Source organism: Echiichthys vipera (assembly GCF_963691815.1).
Source record: "Echiichthys vipera genome assembly, chromosome: 13".
Lineage (NCBI taxonomy): Eukaryota > Metazoa > Chordata > Actinopteri > Perciformes > Trachinidae > Echiichthys > Echiichthys vipera.
The window spans coordinates 23,398,842-23,421,354 of NC_139838.1; the positions used below are offsets into that span (position 1 = coordinate 23,398,842).

The window sequence follows — 22,513 nt, forward strand, 5'->3', positions numbered from 1 at the left end:
TAAGTTCTTATACTTATTTCTACACTGGGATGTTGATACTTTTACTTTTGGAAGTAAAAATGCTTTTTCATGTATTGCTTCCTTAATTGCCCTCGTGTGTTAAAGCAGTGCAGCGCGTGCACAGGGAGGCAGTCGGGTGGTGTCTATTGGTGAAGCCGCGCATGTGACGTCGGCCGTCAACAGGAGGAAAAACCCGACTTCCTTGTTACCGGATCACAACCCAGGGGAGAGGCGCCGCGTCGTCACTCTCTCAGCCGCAGCCACGCGCTCTCCAGCGGGGAGGTCCGTGTCACACGTCGTCTGAGGCTTCCAGGGTGAGTTCATGTGTTTTTGGTGAAGTTTGAAGTTTGTCGGAAAACAGAAGTAGATACTTTTGGGTTAAGTTGTGACCACAGTGTGATCCAGCTCTGAATGACAAGTGTCACTGTGTGAGAGGACAAGACTCTGTGTGTATTTCCTCTCTCGCTTCTTCTTTTTGGGATGAAGCGAGAAGTAAAGTGATTTATTGGATTTCGAGGGGACAAACAGACATTTGTGTGAACCTGTTATTGTTATTATGCTATTTTATATGCCTAACAATGACTCAATAAAGTGTTTTAGATGAATCAATCAATCAAAATACTCTTTATTGCAGCCCTATAATAAGTAATAATAATAAAGTTACACAGGTGTTTTAAATAGAAAGAGGGAAAAAAGTTATAAACTAAATAACAGTAAGTTTGAGGGAAATAAAAAGTATATAAAAGAAAAGAGCTGCAACTGATTGTTTTCTTTATTGATTTATCTGATGATTTTTTCTTAATTGATAACTTTGTCTATAGAATGTAAACTTTTTTTTTTAAAGTTAAACTATGGCATAGCACAGGGGGTCTTGTTTTATCTGATCATCAGTCCAAAAATATTCAGTTTGCTGTCAAACAAGACGAAGAAAAGCTGCAAAGTCTCACATTCGAGAAGCTGGAAACAAAGAATATATGTTTGAAAAGTTACTGAAACAATTCATTGTATTTCAAAATAATTGCAGATAAATCCACTAACTGTTTTCGCTCTAAATAAAACATTTCCAACACTTTGAATAGAGCACAATAAGAAACCATTTAGGATTACAGCGTGGTCACCAGTGATGTAAGAAGTGCTAATCTTAGTATTAGCCTCTTAAACATGCTTAAAGTAAAAGTACCTATTCAGATAATTGCATAATTATTGATGCATAATGTGTTCATCACTTCAATGTTGCAGAAGGTGCTAGTCAGCAGCTTAATCCAAAACTATCTGTCATCTTTTATTAGTTAATTTATATTTTGTATTAATAATCTGAATCTGCAAAGTAACTAGAGCTTTAAATAAACTAATAAATGTAGTGGAGTAGAAGTATGAAGAAGAAGCATAAAATGGAAATGCTCAAGTAAAATACAAGTTCCTCAAAGTTTTATTCAAGCATGTGACTTTATTTTTCCAGACAGGTGGAAGGAGAGCGAGTTGATGAAGACATGAATACTGATGTTGCTCTCTTCACATCTGGACACCCGTGGAGTAAAATCCCCAACACCACCCGTCTGACCCTCCCAGACTCTGACACTCCTGCATGGATCTTCCCTTCTCTCCTCCCGGCTCCAGACTCCTCCCGTCCCTACTGTGAGCGAATGTACCCCAGCGAACCCGACCCCGCCCCGGGCCCCCAGCACCTGGAGGCCCAGCTGGACTTCTTCCACAAGCTCGGGTACTCCACGGCGCAGGTTCAGGCCGTTCAGCAGATGTTCGGCTCCAACATAGACACAGATAAACTTCTGGGGGAGCTGGTGAGGCTGGGGGTGAATCGCGGGGCCGAGCAGTGGCCCGTGACCACGGTGTCGGTGCTTGTGCCCAGAGGGGACCTCCAGGCCGCGGGCCCCACCATGCAGCTGCCTGTAACCGTTTCATCTCCTCAGAGCAGAGAGGAGAGCAGCGAGGATGAAGACGCTCTGAGACCCGTTGTTATAGACGGGAGCAACGTGGCAATGAGGTGAGATAAGGATTGATTAGTCCATCGACAGAAAATCAGTCGGCAGCTATTTTGTTAATCAACAAAAAAAGTTTTTCTATTAGTTAAAGTCAGGGTGTTTTGATGCAGTTAGTTAAAAAAATGATACCTCTTTCGATGCTAAAGAAAAGAAGAAAAAAAGTCCTTCATACACGTAGTAAGGGCGCACTCACACTGTCCATCCGTACCATGCCCAAGCACGTTTCACGGCTAAAGTCTGGTTCGTTTGACCAGTGTGAGTGCAACCCGTCCATGGCCCGTTTGGGAGAGGTGGGCTGTTGTAAAGCACGTTTGCGCATGTACGAGCACGAGCATGAGGCCTACGGCGGTTCTGACGTCATTTTATGTGCGCCTGTTCGGAAATAGAAAAAAAGAAGGAGGGACCATGCGCAAATATTTAAAACAATGGCGGCGAAAGGTTCACGTTGGTGTGATGCGGAGGTGGAGTGTTTACTGCAGATTTGGTCTAATGAAAATCTTCAAAAACAGTCGACAAGACGCACAAAAACTCTGAGGTCTATGGAAAGATTAGTAAAGAAAGGGACGCATCGATCAATGCGTGTGACGTGTTACGGTGTGATGACGTATAGGCAGCAAGAAGCATTCGCATGAGGCCCAGGTAGTGTGAGTACAAACGGGCCTGGGGCACTGGGGGGAGAGCGAGGTGGGGCCAAGTACCCTAAAGCACGGGGCACGGTACGGACGGACAGTGTGAGTGCGCCCTAAGAATTCTTATTGATAACCTGCACACAGTGCGGGGACAGAGAAAGTCACTGAACACAAACCAACACACAGCTGATTTCCTTCCTCATTGTTTCATCCGTGCAGCTGTTGTTGCCTTTTTGAAACAACTTTCGTTCTTTAACTTTCAAACCTGTTGTATTGAAAAGTACTGAACTATCAATACTTTATTAAAAAAGATTATGTATGATCATTTTTTTTCTGTTTTCCATCAAGTTTGCCTTGTCTGCGATTTATGCGACAAAATAAACCCTTTGTGGCTGAGAGTCTAACTTCTCCAGTGTGCAAATATTAGCTGCTTTCTTTGCCACACACGGCAGTAAACTGAATATCTTTGAGTTTGGGACAGTTAATCAAACAAAATAAGACTTTCAACAGATTAAACAATAATGAAAATAAGGATTTATTGCAGCTCTAATAGAATTGTAAACTGAAACTCTTTGGGTTCTTGACTTCGGGTAATGTCACCTCAAGCTTAAAGAAATTAGGATTTATAATATCTAATTTATTTCTTCTGTATCTTCTTAGGTTTTACAGACCAAGCAGCCACTTGATTGGACAAGTAAATAATCTGCAGATTAATAAATAATGCAAATATCTCTCCTGCTTTAACTTTTCCACACCTGCTCACTGCTCGAGGACAGGTAGAGCGGTGACGAGTAAAGCCCCTTTGTCACTTTGTTTAGTTAAGGAAAGCAGTAGGTATTATCATAATCGGTCCCACAGCAGCTACATGAACAAACTATTTTGCCTATAGTGTGGTTATTTGGGGTCACAGTGAGAGTAAGTAAGTCTTCAAACAAAAGATTTCACCTCGAGTCACCCAATGATTCACTCTCATGATCAACGCCCTCTAAAGTGAGATGAGCAGCTGAAAACAGATGTGCAACCACTGACTCACATCAATCAATGTGACAGTTTATATACACTTCATATATATATATATACATAACTGTGGTTAGTGTGAATAACATTTTATAAATTAGGATATGACCTTAAAGAGGGGACATTTACATTTTTAAACGGCAGCACCATGAACTGAAACTGTGCTACATTTTGAATAAATGAAAGCTGTATTCAGTTTGACATGTTATAAGCAATATCACATCACATCTGTGTGTCTGTGGAGACATTCCCTCTCTAAATAGAAATACGCCGCCATGTTGTGACGTTGTGACGTTGTGACGTTGTGACGTGACGCTGCTGACAGTGGCCAGTCTGCCGGTAAAGCTCATCACTAACGGTTATGCTGCGTTCACTTGTAATCGGAAATCGGGAACTTCCTACATTTCTGAGTCAGGCTTGTAATAAGGGCAGTAATATAATAGAACCATGTGTGTGAGTGTATGGACTTAAGATGGTAACGTATAGGGGACGGACTGGAAGTAGAGAAACAAAAAAGTACACACACTATGTCTATGCTGTAAACGTGACAAGATGGCGGCTCTGAAAGAGTTAGGCTCAGTCAGTTACATCGTACCGCCAAAGAGGCCGCTAGGACTAATGTATGTCAAATCTTATTGATTATGATTATGATGTTGCAGGTTTACCAAGACTTTTGCGCTGAGATATGTTGCTCATAAGATACGTGAATATTCACTGTCAGTGTGGTAAATGGCTAAATGACGCTGGTGATGGTTGCTACTGATGGTTAGCTTGAGTGGGAGGCTGCTGCTGTACAGTAAACCACTTGGATGTGGGAGGACTGAGGAGACATGACGTCAATCAACCTTCAATTTATTAAAGTAACGCAGACGCTTAGGTTCAGTCAAGACATGTCTACAACACAAATGTCAAGTTATCAAATTAAGGCTATGATCCAAACACACGTCAAACTGTATGAACATCTATAGGATCCTCTAGTTTCGATGCTCCAGAAGGGGGTGTGGCCTTAAGGATGATGCGTGCTATTTTGGCTGTCGAATCAATCGGATTTCTTCATTTTCTTTCATTTCTCTTCATCCTGTTTTGTAATATTAACCACATTCACTATTCTTGTTTAGCATGTTAGCATGTATTTTGCTAACTGAACACAGAGAGGCTGATGGGGGTATTTGACTAGAGTTAGTGCAGTTCATCCTGAGGGGGACATTAATGTTTGTACTAAATGTCCCGTAGATCCAATGTCGAGATATTTCACCAAGAGCCATAAACGGGAACCTCGTGTCGCCGCTAGCACAGCTAATATCAATAAATCTAATGACATTTGGAGAGATGACAGATTTTTGTGATAAACTGGTGCGAGCTCATTGGCAGCTCATTGAAGTACGTGCTCGCTGCTGTGTTTGCTTTGGTCATCGCCTGAGGCACTGTTCAACGTAAATTACTGTTATTTCACTCAGAGCACAATACACCAGCTATGAAACACATAATTACGGTTGTGGTTGGTAGAAAAAAAGGGCAGCATGGCCCACACCCGTCAGATGTTTCCTCAGTGCCACAGAGTGTTGGCTGTACTTCAGGCAACTCTTCCCCCGGGCACGCACCACCTTTGCCCTCATTCACTTTCTCATACCTCGGCATGCACACACAGTTTGAGGAACAGACAAAGAGTTTATACGCTGTATTTCTTGCTTTCTCAGAATACACACCCCTCTATCCTTTTGCATTTTCCAGGCTGGGCACGCCCGTTCAGGCACGTTGTGGACAGACCGCTTGAGTATGCAAATCAGCATATAAGAGTGGCTTCTTGTTTCCTTAAAGAGCAGCACTGCTTATAGAGAAAGACTTTATTTCAACAGGAACAGGCCCGACAGCTTTTCACACCCCAACTCTCCTTGAAGCTTTGCTTGTTCTTTCGTCCGTCTTGGTTTTCACCTTGACGTGTCCAAAAACTCCCCGGAGGGCTCCGAGCACTTGACAGCTGTTGTCACCGCAGAGCTTAATAGTAAAAAGTAAATATGCAGGGACGGTGTGACATGATTTGTAACTGTTCCTCGGGTTAGATGCTTTGCTATCTCTGTTTGTGGCTGGTACAGATTTTTGGGTGATAATGAAACCAAAACCCTACAAATACCAGAATCAACACCTTTTCCGGACATTTCTTTTTAACCAAAGAGTCTAGACAAACACATCTTAAGGGTCAAAAGACGAATGACAACATAGAAAAATGCATTTTTACAGATGTTTCTTTTATGTCCGTCACAGATGGAAAACTTTCCTGTTCACACTGCTCCAACAAAATTAAACTAAAATGGAGCACTTGAAGCCGTTTTGCCTGTTTGATGAATTTTATGAACTTGCACTATTCTTCTTCTTTTTGGGGCAGTATCTTTATGGTTGAGTCATTGTTTACACATGAGTTTTTTCTATTATGGGAAATTACCTGATTCAGAATCTAAGGATTGTCCTGATCGACAGGTATTAGAACTGAAACAATCAGACAATAAGTCAATTAACAGTAAACTAATCTTTTTTTCTTTAAGCAAAATGCCTGAAATTCAGTTTCTAGCTTCTTCAATGTGAATATTTGCTGCTTTAATAATGTCTGTTAATTTTGGACTGTCAGTTGCCAAATAAACCAATATGCAGATGTCTATTTCCCACATGAACCCTGTCCGGAGTTTCTCTTTCACATATGCAGACGTGTTCACAAAGGACTCATTTCCATGTGAGCCGCCGTGCAATGCATTGTGGTAGAGTGGAGGCGAGTTTCGATCGAAGGGGTGTCGCCGCCTCTAGAGACTCCTGAAAATCTTTTAAACAAACCACTGTCCATATAAAGCCGATTCAGCAGCTTAAGGGACGGCTGTCGCTCAGTGGTAGAGTGGGTCGTCCTCCATTCGAGAGATCAGTGGTTCGATCCCCAGCTCCTCTGGTCCGCATGTCGAAGTGTCCTTGGGCAAGACCCTGAACCCCGAATTGCTCCCAGGGCTGCGCATGGGTGTGTGAATGTGGTGTGAATGGTTAAATTGGATTAGATGGTTTGTAGATGTCCACTGCCATCAGTGTGACTGTCAGAAAACTAGAAAGGCACTTTATAAGTACAAGTCCATTTACCTTTCTCACACAAAATGTTTTCAGAAACTCATGTTAGTGAACTACTTTTGTAACATCAGAAAAAGTTTACCGACCAGCCGCCATGCTGGTCTGGTTTGAAGCTGTCAGCCATCGTGGTTGTAGGCGGGTGTAGCCTGTTTCGTCATGGGTCACTCGGAAGAGTTTGAGGACTTCTACCCATCATGCAAAAACGCCACTGTGAACACGTACCATTGCTGGAAACGTGATCCTCAAACCTACACGACAAATAGGGCGTATTGATAAAAGCTGTGGTGTTGGAACATCAAAAGAGCGGCTTTATAAGAGACGCCGCCGCCTTTGTTCTGAACCGGCTCACTGGTGTGTGAATGTTTTCTAGTTTCTCATTCCCTTTTGTTTTTTCTGCTTTTGATTTATTCATTCAGCCACGGGAACAAGGAAGTTTTCTCTTGTCTGGGAATCCAGCTGGCTGTAAACTTCTTTGCGGACAGAGGCCACACTGAAATCACTGTGTTTGTTCCCTCGTGGAGGAAGGAGCAGCCCCGGCCAGATGTTCCCATCACAGGTACAGTGAGACGGGAATTCATGTTTGTTTTACCATTTTTCTACTTCCTTCTTTGCCTACCACCAAGCTTTACACAACACTGCCCTCATTGTTAATTGAAACAAAGGTGTGGTGGGGATGTTGTGACGTCTTAATATGCTCTTCTTTTGTGATTAGAAAAGCCGGTGGTGCCTCCTTTTTTGATCAAATTGTGAAAAATGTACATTTTTGTTATTTTTCAAGCAAGAATGACCAAATACAGTTTTCTCACACATGAAAATTCGCTAATTTTTAAACTTTTGTATCCCTGAAAACTGAATATATTGGCGTTTTAGACTGTTTGACATTCAAATATTTAGTTTTATCTGACAGCTTGTGTTCAGGGACGTTTTAAGACCCTTTTTTATATTAATAAAAAAAATGGTGAATGCAGGAATCTTTCACTATAACGAGCTGATATTTTATAGACTAAAAGATTATTGGTGGAAATAATTGGCAGGTATATAATAATGAAAAAAAACTGGCAGTTGCTGGCTCATTTGAAACGTTTTTTGATTTGCATACACTTCAAAAGCCAGAGGCAAACTTGAAAACGGAGCAGGAGCGCGAAAGCACAAAAGAGCAGGATATGATTTTTGCTCTGATGTAACCAAGCGAGCTGTATTGCTTAAAATGGGAAATGCCCCATGTAGGTTTCCTCCACCGAAATTCAAAGTAAACGAACTTTATCTGTAATCTATGAAGCTCAAAAGATAAAAACAAATACAGAGTTTTGATTTCCTGATGGTTTGAGATACTGTCACTGAGTCAAACAGCTTTTGTCTGACCCACATCTACAGACGTCGCACCGCTTGTTTGCTTCATGAACAGATTGGTCTTGCTGATAAATTGTTTTGTCGCAGGATGTACTTTTAGGGCCCTTCGTTAATATTTAACCAGGTCAAACGTGTCTGCTGGGAAAGAACCCAAATTAAAATGCAGTTGCTTCCTGAGAAAAATGATAATGAAGGTTGTGTATGACGTGTAATAATTGACGTGAAGCGGCTTTAATCAGTATTTTTATCACAATGATGTGACAGTGTTGCTTGTAGTGATGAACCTACGGAGAATTATCAGCTGAATGAGCCGCTCCCATCGGCTTTACACAGCTTTATTATGAGTTTCAGCTCGTTCTTCAGTTGTCTGGTTTGTAAAGTTACTGTTTGGCTTCAAGCTCACAGCTCTCATAGTGTTGTTTTCGAACCGTACACTACCTGCTCAGCACCAAACCGCAGACAGACACAGAGTGTGAACATGGTGGAGCATTTAACAGCTAAAGAGACATTCCCCTCAGTAGTTGACAGAGACCAAAACGGAGCCATAAGAAACTGTAACTGCTGGACGTGTAAATAAGCGTCTGTTCAACTGTGACTCCGTGTTTTACAGATCAGCACATTCTGCGAGACCTGGAGAGGAGGAAGATTCTGGTGTTCACGCCGTCGAGACGCGTCGCAGGCAAACGGGTGGTCTGTAACGACGACTGCTTCATCGTCAAGCTGGGCTACGAGTCTGACGGCATCATCGTGTCCAACGACATGTACCGCGACCTGCAGGCCGAGAAGCCGGAGTGGAAGCGCTTCATCGAGGAGAGGCTGCTCATGTACTCCTTCGTTAATAACAAGTGAGTTCTGCCATCTTGATTTAGGGGGTTTCCCTCGCTGTTTTCATCGTGAAAAGTTTTCTTTTACAAATGTTTGAACTTTGCAGGTTTATGGTTCCTGATGATCCTCAGGGACGCCATGGACCGACCCTGGAGAACTTCATGCGGAGGTTTCCAAAGACTCAGAAAAAACAGCCATGCCCTTATGGTGAGAAAACTTCTACGTTAGTCCTGCATTGTGTTTTTTTAAATGATATGTGACACAAATAATGTGCGTTTAGTTAATGTTGTTTAGCCACATTAGCGTGGCTCTACGGGTCGCATTGTCGGTCAATGTACCAACTTTGGGTCAAACCATGGACATTGACCACTTAAAGTTGGCCTCTCCCTGTGGCTGTGGGTACAAAACACATTTGTACCAGTCTGTAAACATGTTTATTTCTGCTGGAAAGTTGGAAAGTTTACTGTGGCGGTCAATGGGGGTTAACTCACTTTTGGAGCCAGCCTCAAGTGGCCGTTTGAGGAACTAAAGTCTTTGGCACGTCCGCGTTGGCTTCATTTTTCAGCTCTGCAGGTTGACTCTTGGTTTAAGATTATATATAGCACGCTGACATTAGCATTTAGTTGCATCATCAGTAAAACCGCAAATAAGAGCAAAGTTAAACTTTGCTATTTTACTCGTATCTCCATGTTATTATTTGATTAGCATACGTTTATTATTACAAATGAGTCAAAGTAAAAAGCTAAACATTTGTTTGTTAGTAAGTTGACGATGCGGCTCAAAGTGCGGCTGTACGGCCCTCACAGAGCCACCAGAGCGGCTGTAGACTTGTTTCAGCACTGCTATAATCGTCTATTTTGTTCTTCTTTCAGGAAAGAAATGCACCTACGGGATCAAATGTAAGTTCAACCATCCTGAGCGAGCCAAACAATCCAACCGCTCGCTTGCCGATGAGCTCCGGGAGAACGCTAAGTACTCGTTCACCGCTCAGAAACAGTCCTCGGCTCGCTCCAGTCCCGTACCTGGACAGAGCCTCTCACTGGTGGAGGAAATGGCGAAGAAACTGACTCTGGGACACGAGAGTGGCTCCTTCAAGAAAGAACATAAAAGCGACCAGGTGAAGGCGAGTCACCGCTCCAGCAAGAAGACCACATCTAGAAAGGAGAAGAGCGGCCAGCACTCTTCTTCTGACCACGGCTCGGTGCGGAAGAGTGGCTCTCAGGACTCTGGAGACCAGCTGGACTCTGGTTTAGGCTCCATAGACAGTCAGCCAATGGACGCCCCTTGGAGTGTGTGTGATCACCAGTACGGGTCGACATACGGGAGCTCTCAGCACACCCACAGTGTGAGACAACAGTACTGTCCTCCGTGCAGCTGCTGCTCACATGGCCCTTCCTCTCGGGGGACCACAGGAGCTTTCCAGCAACACAACCATCAGTACAGCGTTCCTTACCCTCATTACAGCAGCTATGGTGCACACCCAGTCAGCATGCCCGCGTACAGCCAGCTGACAGATTTCCAGCACAGCAGGGTCCGCAGCCCCCACCACCAGCAGCAGTACTTTTCCGATCCATTCGGGGCTCATCCTCCGGGGGTCCACGGCCTGCCGGGGGAGCGCTCGCACTGGGAACCTCCTCGGGGGACAAGTCCCGGTGGGGGGGAGAGAGAGGTTGTCCGTAAAAAGCTCCTTGCTATTTTCAGTGTCAACTTGGTGGACACGGCCATGGAGATGTTTCCTCAGCTGATGGATCCACAGATGCTGGTCGCTGAGATCCTGAAGCTGCAGAGTCAGAGCAGGTCGCTGAGATGAGATGAAGTCCGGCTGAACCCGGCAGAACCCGTCTGAACCCGTCTGAACCCGTCTGAACCCGTCTTTCAGTTGAAAGTCTGAAAAGATAAACATGAGTTTGTGTATTAATGTATTGTGGTATCCACCTTGCTATAAACTGTATTTTAATGCTTTTCGTTATTCTAAGTTGCCTCATTGAACTGGATCAAATAAGAGGCAGTATACAATTGATACAAATTGTATCTTTATTTAAAAATGTGAAAGGAAAAAGTGGATTTTAATGCCACTCAAAGGGATTTAAAAGGATTACACGCTGTTAATCTTAAAATACACTCATAATCCACTTTAATGGATACATCCGTACAAAAATGCCTTCTGATGCAATTGTTCTGCCATAAAATCTACTTTTCTTGTAGCTTTAATGTGTTTTTGTGTCATATTGGCACCGGCCAACTATTGCAGAGAGAGAGAATAATGTTGAGTTGTTAATGCACAATTAATTAACCATAAATAACAAGGGATCTCAGAAATGGAGATTTCAAACTGAAAACTGGCTTTATAATGCTTTTTATTCCCAGTTTTGTTTATTTAATGCGTTTGATTTTGTGAAGTTTTGTCCAAAACGCCCTAATGGAGCTTTTGTGGACAGTTTAACAAAAAGGTGTCAGTGTTTAACTTATAGTTACATCCGTACTATTAAAGGCAAACTCACTGATGTTCGATTGAGCAACTGACCAGGATTGTATTTTGTTTGATTTCTATGGTTTTGAATGTCACTGTTGTTGTTTTAAATAAACATTAGTACTATAATTACATGTCGTGAGGATTTATGACGTACTCTGATTCAACAAGTTTTACTTCTTGACAGCATGGCGCGGCGAGAGCGGCACCTAACAATTATTTCCTGATAAATCGTTTCATCATTTTGTCTGTAAAAATGTTTGAATGACAGATGTCTGTCATGACAAACCTGAGCGATGTAGTGATGTCAGTCCAAAGATTCAAACACACTTTACAAAGATATAAAAGAGAAAAGCAACAAATATTCAGCTAATTGTTGCAACTCATTTAAGTAGACAATTATAATACAATTCAATCCAGAGTATTTGAAGGGTCGGTCTAGTGTAGCCATTAATATTTTAATAGTTAATATGTTCCTGACATTTGCACAGGTGTATTAGTAAATCAATAAACAATATAAAGAGTATTAATAAGTTAACATTAACTTTATCAGACTCGCGATGGACCGTTCGAAAGTGTCAAAACTGATGAAACAGAATCTTTTTTTACTCCAAGCGTTCCTCTTCCTTCACAAAACCTGGCTCCTACATTACCCACAATGCAACTCAGTGCCAACAGTTTGGTCAGAGATCCAGGTGTGTTATTTTGTAACGGCGCAGAGCTTAACACAGGAGAGCTAACTCCTCAGGCCTGGACTCTGCTGTCCACTTACACCTCAAGGAGAAAGCCCACTCCTTTGATGACAAATATGTCCAAATCTTGGACAGAGAGGACAGATGGTTTGAAAGAAGAGTAAAAGATGCCATCTACATAAAAGTAGAGAAACCATCGCTAAACAGAGGAGGTCTGAGACACCACTTATCTCCAATTTACAATGCTGCTCTTTCATCCCTTCCCAGGAGATTCAACAATCTAACCTCAAAGAACAAATGTTCACAAATGGCCTCCTTTGACCCCAACGACTGTCGTTCGGACTCAATAGAGCACTAACGAAGTCGAAGCCTGATTCCCATCAACAACTGTCGCTCTAACGACGGTCGGGTAAGGGTGTCAGTGACATCATCGGTCTTGTGAGAGGTTAAATACCGGCATCTCCACACCAGTTAGTTGGACCAGTCCCAGCCTGGTCCTGGTCCTGGTCCTGGTCCAGTCCCAGCCTGGTCCTGGTCCTGGTCCTGGTCCAGTCCCAGCCTGGTCAGATGCGTACATGAACTGATGAAGCCTCTTGGATGAGAGGTGAAACGTCTTCCTAGACAAATAACCAAGTCCAGTTGCTTTTGACTGAAATTGCTTTGGAGATATTTAAATAAATCATTTTATTAGAAAAATAAATCAAAATGTATTCAAAATGCATAAAAATCCTCCCTGTGAGTGTTTTTCTATTGTCTTTTGTATGGATTAGTTATAAAAGGATTATTTTTTATCACTGATGCATTACTGTTGTTGTCAAAGTGGAGCTAACCTTAACTATTTCATACACTAGTTTAATCTTTAACAATGCATCATGTTTTATAAAGTCATTGTGTGTTTTGTATGAAAAACAAGTAAAAAGTAGCATAAAGAGGTTTAAAATGGAAATATAATACTCCAGTACAAATACCTCAAATTTGCATTTAAACACAGAGAGTAAATATACTCTGTCGAGGTGTTAATATGCAAAACGGGGCTGTTGTCTTTGCACAGCACTGATGTGTACTGCATGTTTTGTAAAACATCTCTTCTGTGCAGCTTGAAAACTAAGTCAAGAGGCGATCGTCAGTGGAGCAGGGTTACACAAACACAACGTCGACTTAACACCAAACCACATTATTGCTATTTTTTTAGACAGTTAAGAGAAACCAGAGGAGCACGGGTCGTTTCTTTACTCGTGAACTCATCCAGCGTTGGCACACACACGTGCAGGTGTTGAATATAAGTGCCTCATAAGTGCTTCAGATACAGGAAGCCACAACAAGCGGCTGGAGGAAATAAAAACTCTCAGTGAGATCCATGACTCACTCATGTAAACGCTTTCCCATTAATGTGCTCTCACTGTGCTTTCCATGCTTACGATGCAATTTGACATTTCATATTGAGACATGCACATTACTGGCACACACACACACACACACACACACACACACACACACACACACACACACACACACACACACACACACACACACACACACACACACACACACACACACACACACACACACACACTTACTGAAAGTGAGGATGAGCAACACGGAAACGTTCTAGTTTCAGCGCACTCTTGAAACTGAGAGGTGAAGATAAAACAGCCCTTATAACTTTACACAGAGAATACATTTATTAGTAATGGAAATTCAGTAAAAGAGGCCACATAAACATGCACTTTAATATGTTAAATGAGTGTGTATGCGCCCATGTAAAGATGCAAAATAGCACTTGATGTTATGGAGGTTAAAGCCAAACCAGGTATTTATTCAAGTACAAGTACGAGCCACAGTCGACTTCTACTTTACTGTATTTCAAATGCTGTACTTTTTACACCACTGTGTTTTTTTTGTAGCTACAGCTGAAAATGAAAACGTGAAATGGAACAAAGGGGAAACCACATATTTATGTTTAATCTGATTTTTAGTTGCAGCTAAAGTATGTGAGGCGGCTTTGTTACATGAGATAAGATCTGTTTTGAGCAGGCAGCTCCCTCTGATCTTCATGAATGTGTCTTTTAGTCACTTGTCACAACAATGACACCGCACAACTTTTAAGTCGATAAGAGGACGATGAAATTACTGTTTTATTCAGTTACAAAGAAATATTATTGTTCATTAGAGTCGTGTTTTCCTCTCCACACTGACTTTTGTGGACGTATTTGATATTTGACAAACATAAACCAGAACAAAATACGTTTCCCAGGAAAAGTAATTGGGAATCCGGTTGTTTATACAGTGGAGATCAAAATTAGAGAACAAAGTATACATTCTGAGTTTATTATGAAATATTCTTATTCTTTATTGCTCATAATTTGATAGAATATCCTCTGTGGGTATCCCACTGCTGTCCTAGCATGTTTCTTTAAATAACCACGGCACTTAAACAAAAAACCTTTATTTTGTGAAATAAACGGAAAACTAAATAAGAGAACAATAACCACTGTGTCCGAAAATAAGGTTTAAACAATGTTTTTAGGACTATAGGATTAAAAAATGTAATAGTAAGTGTAAGAGACCCTTACTTTGAATGCCTTCAGCCCATCTGCGCCCACAGGACATCACTAGTTTCTCACACTGCTCAGGTTTGATCTTGGTCCGTTCCTCTTCAGTCTCTTCCACAGTTCGGTAACTGAAGTGGGTTTCTTAGACGTCACTTTGTCGCCAAGGATTTCCCAGAGTTTCTCTATGGGGTTTAGATCTTGACTCTGGGCTGGAGATTTCATCGTCTCAATATTCTTAGCTTCAAGGAACTGCTTAACCCGTTTTGCCGTCTTGCAAAGTAACCAGAAGAGCTGCCAGATAAATAGGGTGTGTCCAACAATTAAGCAAATTGTCACCAGGTGCCAGATTGACACCAAAAACTGGGAGGGATCTGAAAGTGTTCTCTAAATATCCTCACTGTTATTTTCAAAAAATAAATGTTTTTGTTGTAGTGCCTTGGTTATTTAAAAAAAAACATGCTAGGACAGCATTGGTATAGACACAGTGGATATTCTACCAAATCCTCAACAGTAAAACCAACAATATTTCTGAATAAATCAAGAAATAATATTTTTATGGGAATGTATTTTTTAGGAGACAGTTCTGCTCTTGGGGCGACACGGTGGTGTAGTGGTTAGCACTGTCGCCTCACAGCGAGAAAGTCCCTGGTTTCAAATTCCTGGCTGGGGCCTTTTTGCATGTTCTTCCGGTGTCTGTGTGGGTTTTCTCCGGGTTCTCCGGTTTCCTCCCACAGTCCAAAAACGTGCAGGTGTTAGGTTCATTGATGACTATAAAATTGCCCGTAGATGTGAATGGTTGTCCGTCTCTGTTCGTCTCTATGTGCCCTGTGATAGACTGGCGTCCTGTCCAGGGTGTACCCCGCCTCACGCCCGATGTCAGCTGGGATCGGCTCTAGCCCCCCGCGACCCCGACAGGGACAAGCTGTTGAAGATGAATGAATGAATGAGTTCTGCTCTTTTTGTTCTGTTCTTGTTCTCCATCAACTCAATGTTTTGGCTCATTGAGAATGAGCCAAAACAGTAAAGTTGTGGGTGGGTCACCTAAACAATGAGCTGAAACTCACTATAAAGCTCTGTGAAGCCCTAATTCACATTTTCACAACATTATTAATCTAATTTGTCTGATAAAAGTGCTTTAAAACTCAAAACTAACAATCCAAATCTTGAGAATAGGTGGTGACTCCTGAGGGTTTACAGTGTCTGGGCTGAACTCAGATACTTTGGCTAGACACACTGTTCTAGTTACATGTGTTTGAAATGGCATCCAGAGGAATGACTCATGTTCTCGCTGTGCCTTAACATAACATGCAAATACTGCGGCGGGTCGGGTGTACGTGAAAGCATACACTCGCCTGCAAGTGCACACAAGTTGAGACACGACCTGCAGTTTCAGACGAGGAATGAGAGTGAATGACAGGTCATGAGACGGGTGTACGCAGACGTGTGTACGCAGTGTAACGTATACAAACGTATATATTTGACATCCACAGGCTTACTTTCTGCTCTTGAAACATGCAGCTATTGAAATAAAGTACATTTAATCATTTGTTTCTTGTACTTCACTCAAGTAATTACAATTTCTGTCACTTTATACTTATATTGCAGCCTATTCTACTACATTTATTTTACACTTACAGTATAGTTACTTACAAAAATATATGATATAATGCGGTATTATACAACAAATCTACCTAGTAGTATCAAAGTATCAGACATTGGCTCCACATTGACAAACTATACAACATTGAATGTCCTCCATGTTTTCAAAGTAGAAATACTTATGCATGATGAGATCTTTTACGTTTTACACTTTAATTACATGCTGAGGACAATTCATCCGTACTTTTACTTGATTTACACTTTGAATTAGGTACTTTTACTTGTAATGGACTTTGTTTAGACTATCGTATTTCTGCTTTTACTTAAGTAAAGGATCATACTTCTTTCATCCCGGTAAACAAACTGAAAAGATTCTTCTACTTTTCACTTCACAGCCTCATTTACGTTTAAAAAAAAAGGTGGGAGCTTCACACAGTCCAGTTCATTCCCTCCTATAGAGGGATGTGTTGCTTGGAAACAATTCACAGGTTACAGAAGTTTGATTATGACTCCTCCTGCTGGATTTATGCATAAATGCAACAGTGCTTTCGTTCATTGTGGATAAAGTTTGCATGTTGTCTTAACGCACTTTATGAGACATGAGGCACTCTTTAGTGTCTTAAATTCTGCAGTTTAAAAAGTGTTTAATAAAGTACGCCATCTATTTCTCTTAAGGCAGAGGTCATATTAGTCAAATCAGAGGTCACGGTGTTTTATTTGATTAACAACACATCAAAAAATGTGCTACTTTTGAAACTTGTAAATCTGCAACTTTATTGTCTCATACATTTGGTACTTTAATCTCATAAAATTGTGACTTTATTTTCTCAAATATTTGGTACTTTAATCTCATAAAATTGTGACTTTATTTTCTCAAATATTTGGTACTTTAATCTCATAAATTTGTGACTTTATTTTCTCAAATATTTGGTACTTTGATCTCATAAATTTGTGACTTTATTTTCTAAAATATTTGGTACATTAATCTCATAAATCTGCGACATTATTTTCTCATATATTTGGTACATTAATCTCATAAATCTGCGACATTTTTCTCGAAATATTACCCCTCTCCCCCGGGTCCATACTTTTGTAATTTCTTACTTGGCTCTAATATGGCGTCGTAAATATAATATATTGTAACATAATAGTAGTAGAAAATGAGAAAACTGCTACAAAATGATGTTTCAGAAGTTAAAACTACATAAAAGCTTAAAAAAGTCAAATAAACTCCATTACCCAGAAGTCAAGTGAATCTTGCGCAGGCGCAGTGAGAGTCTGTCTCATGACGCTGCCTGTGTTGTCTTAACCCAGTTAACTGTAGCTGCTGCTGTGCCTCTGTGTGATATAACGAGTAAATACATGTCGCAGTGATGTAGCACACAGAAGGAGGACTTTACCCCGACCAGCTAACGTGAGCTGATGCAGATTAATGCGAAAACAAGTCCGTTAAACTGCTGCGGCTCCGTTTGACCAACGGCTAACGAGCTAACGAGCTAACGGGCTAGCTAGCAAACAAACTGCGATGTGCTGCTGTTTGTTTTTCTCCCTCGTCTAGCCGCCCCCTTATGTTGTTGTTGTTGTTGTTGTTGTTCAGCTAAGATGTGGCAAAGTGTCGGGCTCACACTGCTGGTCATTGTGGCCACACTTGTCTGCGCGCTGCTCTTCATGCTGTTTGGTGAGTTTAAACACAATTACCTTTAATATAAGTTACTTACATAACGAGCTAACTCCATAAACCAGGGGTCTGCAGCGGTTTCCAGGCCGAGGACCCCCCTACTACAAATAGTGTATTACATTGAGTCTACACACACACACACACACAGCTTTTTATGCTGTGTACAATTCTGGTATATTACAGTGAGTATTATTAACATATTCATATATTTAAACATCATATGCTCATTTTAAACCCTACATTATGAACAAACATTGGCTCCTTCGGCTCAGTTGTGTCTGTGCATGGCTACCTTAGTGCCTTTAAGCTAGTAATTAAACCTATAATCAAAGCAAGGCAAGTTTATTTGTATAGCACAATTCAACAACAAGGTACTTCAAAGGGCTTTGCATAAAACATTAAAATCACTGGGAAGAAACTTATATAAAATGACATTTAAAAATATTTGACAAGTAAAATTTAATTTAAGAAAAGTGATAATGAATAAAATGACATTTGCGTAATATAAGTAAGTCAAGGATGTGTATGTATTTATTATATTTTTCACAAATGTATCTTTAGGCACAAGATGTTGCATTCAAGCTCATTTATATTTTCAGACATATTTTTTAAATTAAAGAAATGTTTGAAAGATTATCAAACAATCGTGCGGACCCCCTGTAGAAGATCTCTGTCCTAAGCCACTCTGTAACTGATTTAACTTGGGAAACAATTTCAGTTCAATTCAATTTTATTTACAGTGCCAAATCATAACAAAAGTTATCTCAGGACACTTTACAGAGTAGGTAAAGACCACACTCTATGACTTATGATTTACTTAGACCCAACAATTCCCCGTAGAGTACGATGGCAACGCAAAGCTTCGAGTAATACAACCGTTTAGTTACTGTGGACAGACACAAAGCTAAGAGGGCAGCTGATAATTGGATTCATATAAAGGCTGTTTAATGGTGAAATATTCTCCTATTCCTGTAAAGTTTCCTTGTGTGACCGGTCAGACTGTGTTGAATATCTTTGACCTGCAGGTTTCAGTTTCAGTAGCAGGAGTTTCTATTTTTATCATGTGCGGAGGAGGAGGAGGAGTCTGAGGTCAGACCATAACCATGGCTGCTACTCTGCAGTCTACCGCCTCAGGCACGTGTTTGTTTGTTTCCCATCTCCGCCTCCTCCACCTCCTCCACCTGCACATTATTATCTTTTAACTCCACACGCCGGATCCAGATAATCAGGTGCGGGTGGAGCAGGGGAGCATGGGAAACAGGAAGTGTTGAGGCTCACTTAGCCCCAGTTTGTGCCTCTTAAATGGGCTGCAGCACACTTTATGCTCATAATGCACCATAATATATGAATTATTTATTTATTTCTGTACATATCAAGCTTATATAACCGAAAGGGTGTAGGTTGAAGCCATGGCTTATACACCCCTACCCTAAAAATTAATACAAAATACAAAAGTATTAGATCACAGACATTTGAAACTAACCAGTACACTTAAATTTCTGATCAACAAAAACATTTAACTTAATTTTCCATACTGTAATGTGAAGTTGTCGTTCTTTTAAAGTCTCTTAAAGTCGACTAGAGTAAAGCGTAATTTAGTATATTCAGGACAATTATACCAGATGTTAACACCTCTAACAATAAGACAGTGTTTTGTTTTTGTTTTTTTAACAGTAGTTCGAGTCTTTGGTTTCTCTAATAATAGTGGTCTTCTCAGGTTATAACTGGAGGCCTTCATTTTAAACAGATTCTGGATATGTTGAGGAAGAAGTATATTTTTGGCTTTGTACGTGGTTTGTATTTAAATTTAATCAACTAAGTCCCTGAATTTCAAAATGTTCATGCGACTAAATAGTGGGTTGGATGGCTCACGGAAAGGTTTATTACTGATGATTCTAGATTATGATTATGAGTATAGCCTTTAGATATGCAGGCATAATGATACTGTATATGCTATATATCTATACGTTTACTCTGACACAGTGACATTTAGACGCGGTCCCTTTATAGCGTTTGTTCATTTGTCTTTTAACTGATTAAAAGAAAGAATCAAAATCTCTTTTTTGCCATTGCACATAGTAAAACGAGTTATAAGTGTCATCCAGACACATTTTAAATATATAAGAAGTTAACGAATAATGATAAAATATACAAATGACAAATAAAGATAAAATATACAGAAAAGCAGCTGAGGTAGAAGGCATTGCACAGTAGTGTTGTTAGACACACGTGTAGTTGGAGATCGAAGTTGTTTGTCTCTATTTTCCTGCAACTTCTACAGTATCATCATTACTGGCACCAGTTTTCTGTAAGATCAACTGCGTTCAAGTGAAGAAGAAGCTTATTTTAAGTTTTATTTTGATACAAAGAAAATAGTCGTCTAATGAAGCGCCACATGGAAGTGAAGTCACTTCACTTGATCTAAGTGAAAGTGCAATAACAGGATTTTGTCCTTTAAAATCAATGAATTATCGTGTTAAATAACTATAATTGTGATCATGTTGGCCATTATCGTGCAGCCTTTGTTCACGCACAAACTGAGTAAGGAGGCGGTTTCATTTCTGGCTGCCGTCTTTGTCTGGATGAGGAGACCGCTCTGGAAATGGGTTAAAAGTCAGAGTATTTTTTTCATCCAGGTGATTAGAAGAGTATTATAGGATTCTTGAAATACCCTGAAAACAGCGGTAAGTGTTGTTAAACGACCTTCTGGGATTGTCAAAGATTGGTGAGCGTTTATTTTGCAGAGAAACACATTTCTTCACCGCAGGAGGGGGCACCTGGGGTTTAAAGACTCCTTTTTATCACCCCTGTAAATATCTGTTTCCCTCCTCTCCTCCCCAGGCTGGTATGTAGTCTGGCAGCTCTTCCTGTCCAAGTTCAAGTTCCTGCGTGAACTTGTCGGGGACGCCAGCACCCCACAGGCTGAAACGCAGCCGTCCGAAACCAAGACCGAGCGCCCGGCGAACGCCCCGCCACGAAGTCGGCCCAGGACCGCACGCCAAAGAGCCGCTCCTCCAGCGGGCACTTCATAGATCATCCAGACAGCCACTGTGTCTCCTTCACAACCTCCCCTCTCACAAACGCCACCTGTGACCATCAGAGGTATTTCCCACTGACCCTGCGCTCTACACTACATAAGGACCTCGTGGACACTCATTAGTCAGCCCTCCTCTTCACCAAGACACTTTAAACTGACCAGGCAGATCTCCTGGTGTCAAAAGGGAAAAGCCATTACTGTCCATCTCTGTACGTCACCTGTTCATGTGTTTAACGATGTACTCGGCGGCGGGCCGGGGCTCCGCCTGTCATCCTATGTTAGTGACGGCCAGCTTTCGTGAGCGGCCACGCTGCTTCCTGCCACCCAGGTGGAGCGTGAAGATGCTCCATCACACGGATAGATGTTTTAATTCTCTTCATGTACCTGTTTTTGTTTTTAACAGAAGTAAGTCCTGCTTTGGACGGAGCAGGCGGGTAAACATCTGCGTCATTTCAACGAGAACAACTCAAGATAAACTGAAGTAGTGATTCGTACAACTGACAAAGTGCAATGAAAGGAATGTTTCTGCTTTTGTTGCGTTGTTTCTTGCACAGTTTACTCTGCGTATTATGGACTTCCACCCTCGAGGTGGAAACGGTCTCGCCCAGTAGATATTAACGCCCAAAGCCTCCACGATGAAGACGACAAGTAACGTCATTCCAGTTGTGTTTTAAAAATGTGACCTTTTTCTTGCTTCGCCTTTTTTTAAAAGATAGATTTATACTTGAAGATTCAGGAGACAGTTTGTTGGTGTTCAGAAGCAGTTATTCACATTATTAGCTCATCTGGTGGCGTCCGAACCCCTCCCCCCTGTTCCCCGTGCCTCCGTCTGCACCGGTGCCTGCCGACGCTGTGTGTCACATGGCCTCCTTTTGTATCGCAAACAGTCGCTTTGTTTTCCATTACAGGGCGAAATCAAAGCTGACCTAATCAATATTTCTGTAATAGCCTCCCTCCTGGTGTAACCTCATGTAACTCTCGCACCTTTTTATCAGCAGTGATTTATTCTCTTCTTCAGTGGAGCAGGAGCTTCAAATAAATAATGCCATAAATATAATGAGCCGTTTGTTTGTTTGGAAATGTGATGGATGCTTCAAAGTACTTTTTAAATATATACATAAGCTTTAAATTCCCAGTGTAATGAACATAGAAAATACATCATTAAGTAGATCCCATAACATGTTAAAAAACCAAAGATTATTCATTCATTCATTCATCTTCAACCGCTTAAAACCACCGGCCTGCCTGCAGAGCTCAGAGACGGGACTGTGTCGAGGCGTTGAGGCCTTTCCGGCTGTGAGAAATAAGATTTTCTGCTCTGATGAGACTGATCGTAAAGTTATCTGAAGAACCATCTCTGGAGGAAACGGCTCCGAACTATGAACGTTCTCGAGTGATTCAGCCGGAGCTCGGACTTGAACCCAATCAAGAGAAAATCTGAAGATGGCCGTCCAACCTGACCGAGAGAGAAGATCTGCAGAAAAACCCAGGTGTGCAAAACTTCACCGACACCCAAGAAGACTTTAAAGTCCAGAGTTAAAGGTCTGACATAATAATCACAA

The 22,513-nt window shown here is 41.3% G+C and overlaps 2 protein-coding genes across 2 annotated transcripts; both read left to right on the forward strand.

Annotated features, from left to right (window-relative positions):
• Window positions 1-231: 231 nt before the first annotated feature.
• On the forward strand, window positions 232-11,483 carry zc3h12ab (zinc finger CCCH-type containing 12Ab). The gene is made up of 6 exons (XM_083925143.1): window positions 232-314; window positions 1,460-2,002; window positions 7,165-7,304; window positions 8,709-8,943; window positions 9,030-9,130; window positions 9,796-11,483. Exons 2-6 carry the CDS (start codon window positions 1,491-1,493, stop codon window positions 10,731-10,733), a joined length of 1,926 nt encoding a protein of 641 aa, XP_083781269.1. The 5' UTR covers window positions 232-314; window positions 1,460-1,490; the 3' UTR covers window positions 10,734-11,483.
• A 6,035-nt stretch (window positions 11,484-17,518) lies between these two features.
• Window positions 17,519-22,008, forward strand: smim13 (small integral membrane protein 13). The gene is made up of 2 exons (XM_083925330.1): window positions 17,519-17,914; window positions 20,756-22,008. The coding sequence occupies exons 1-2, from the start codon at window positions 17,839-17,841 to the stop codon at window positions 20,944-20,946; spliced, it is 267 nt and encodes an 88-aa protein (XP_083781456.1). The 5' UTR covers window positions 17,519-17,838; the 3' UTR covers window positions 20,947-22,008.
• The last annotated feature ends 505 nt before the right edge of the window (window positions 22,009-22,513 follow it).

Bases quoted from the DNA above. Each gene is read 5' to 3' on its own strand.
- zc3h12ab (XM_083925143.1), top strand. From the start codon at position 1,491: ATGAATACTGATGTTGCTCTCTTCACATCTGGACACCCGTGGAGTAAA. The intron at 7,305-8,708 runs GTACAGTGAGAC...CGTGTTTTACAG, and splicing joins GCCAGATGTTCCCATCACAG to ATCAGCACATTCTGCGAGAC. The intron at 8,944-9,029 runs GTGAGTTCTGCC...TGAACTTTGCAG, and splicing joins TACTCCTTCGTTAATAACAA to GTTTATGGTTCCTGATGATC.
- smim13 (XM_083925330.1), top strand. From the start codon at position 17,839: ATGTGGCAAAGTGTCGGGCTCACACTGCTGGTCATTGTGGCCACACTT. The intron at 17,915-20,755 runs GTGAGTTTAAAC...TCTCCTCCCCAG, and splicing joins GCTGCTCTTCATGCTGTTTG to GCTGGTATGTAGTCTGGCAG.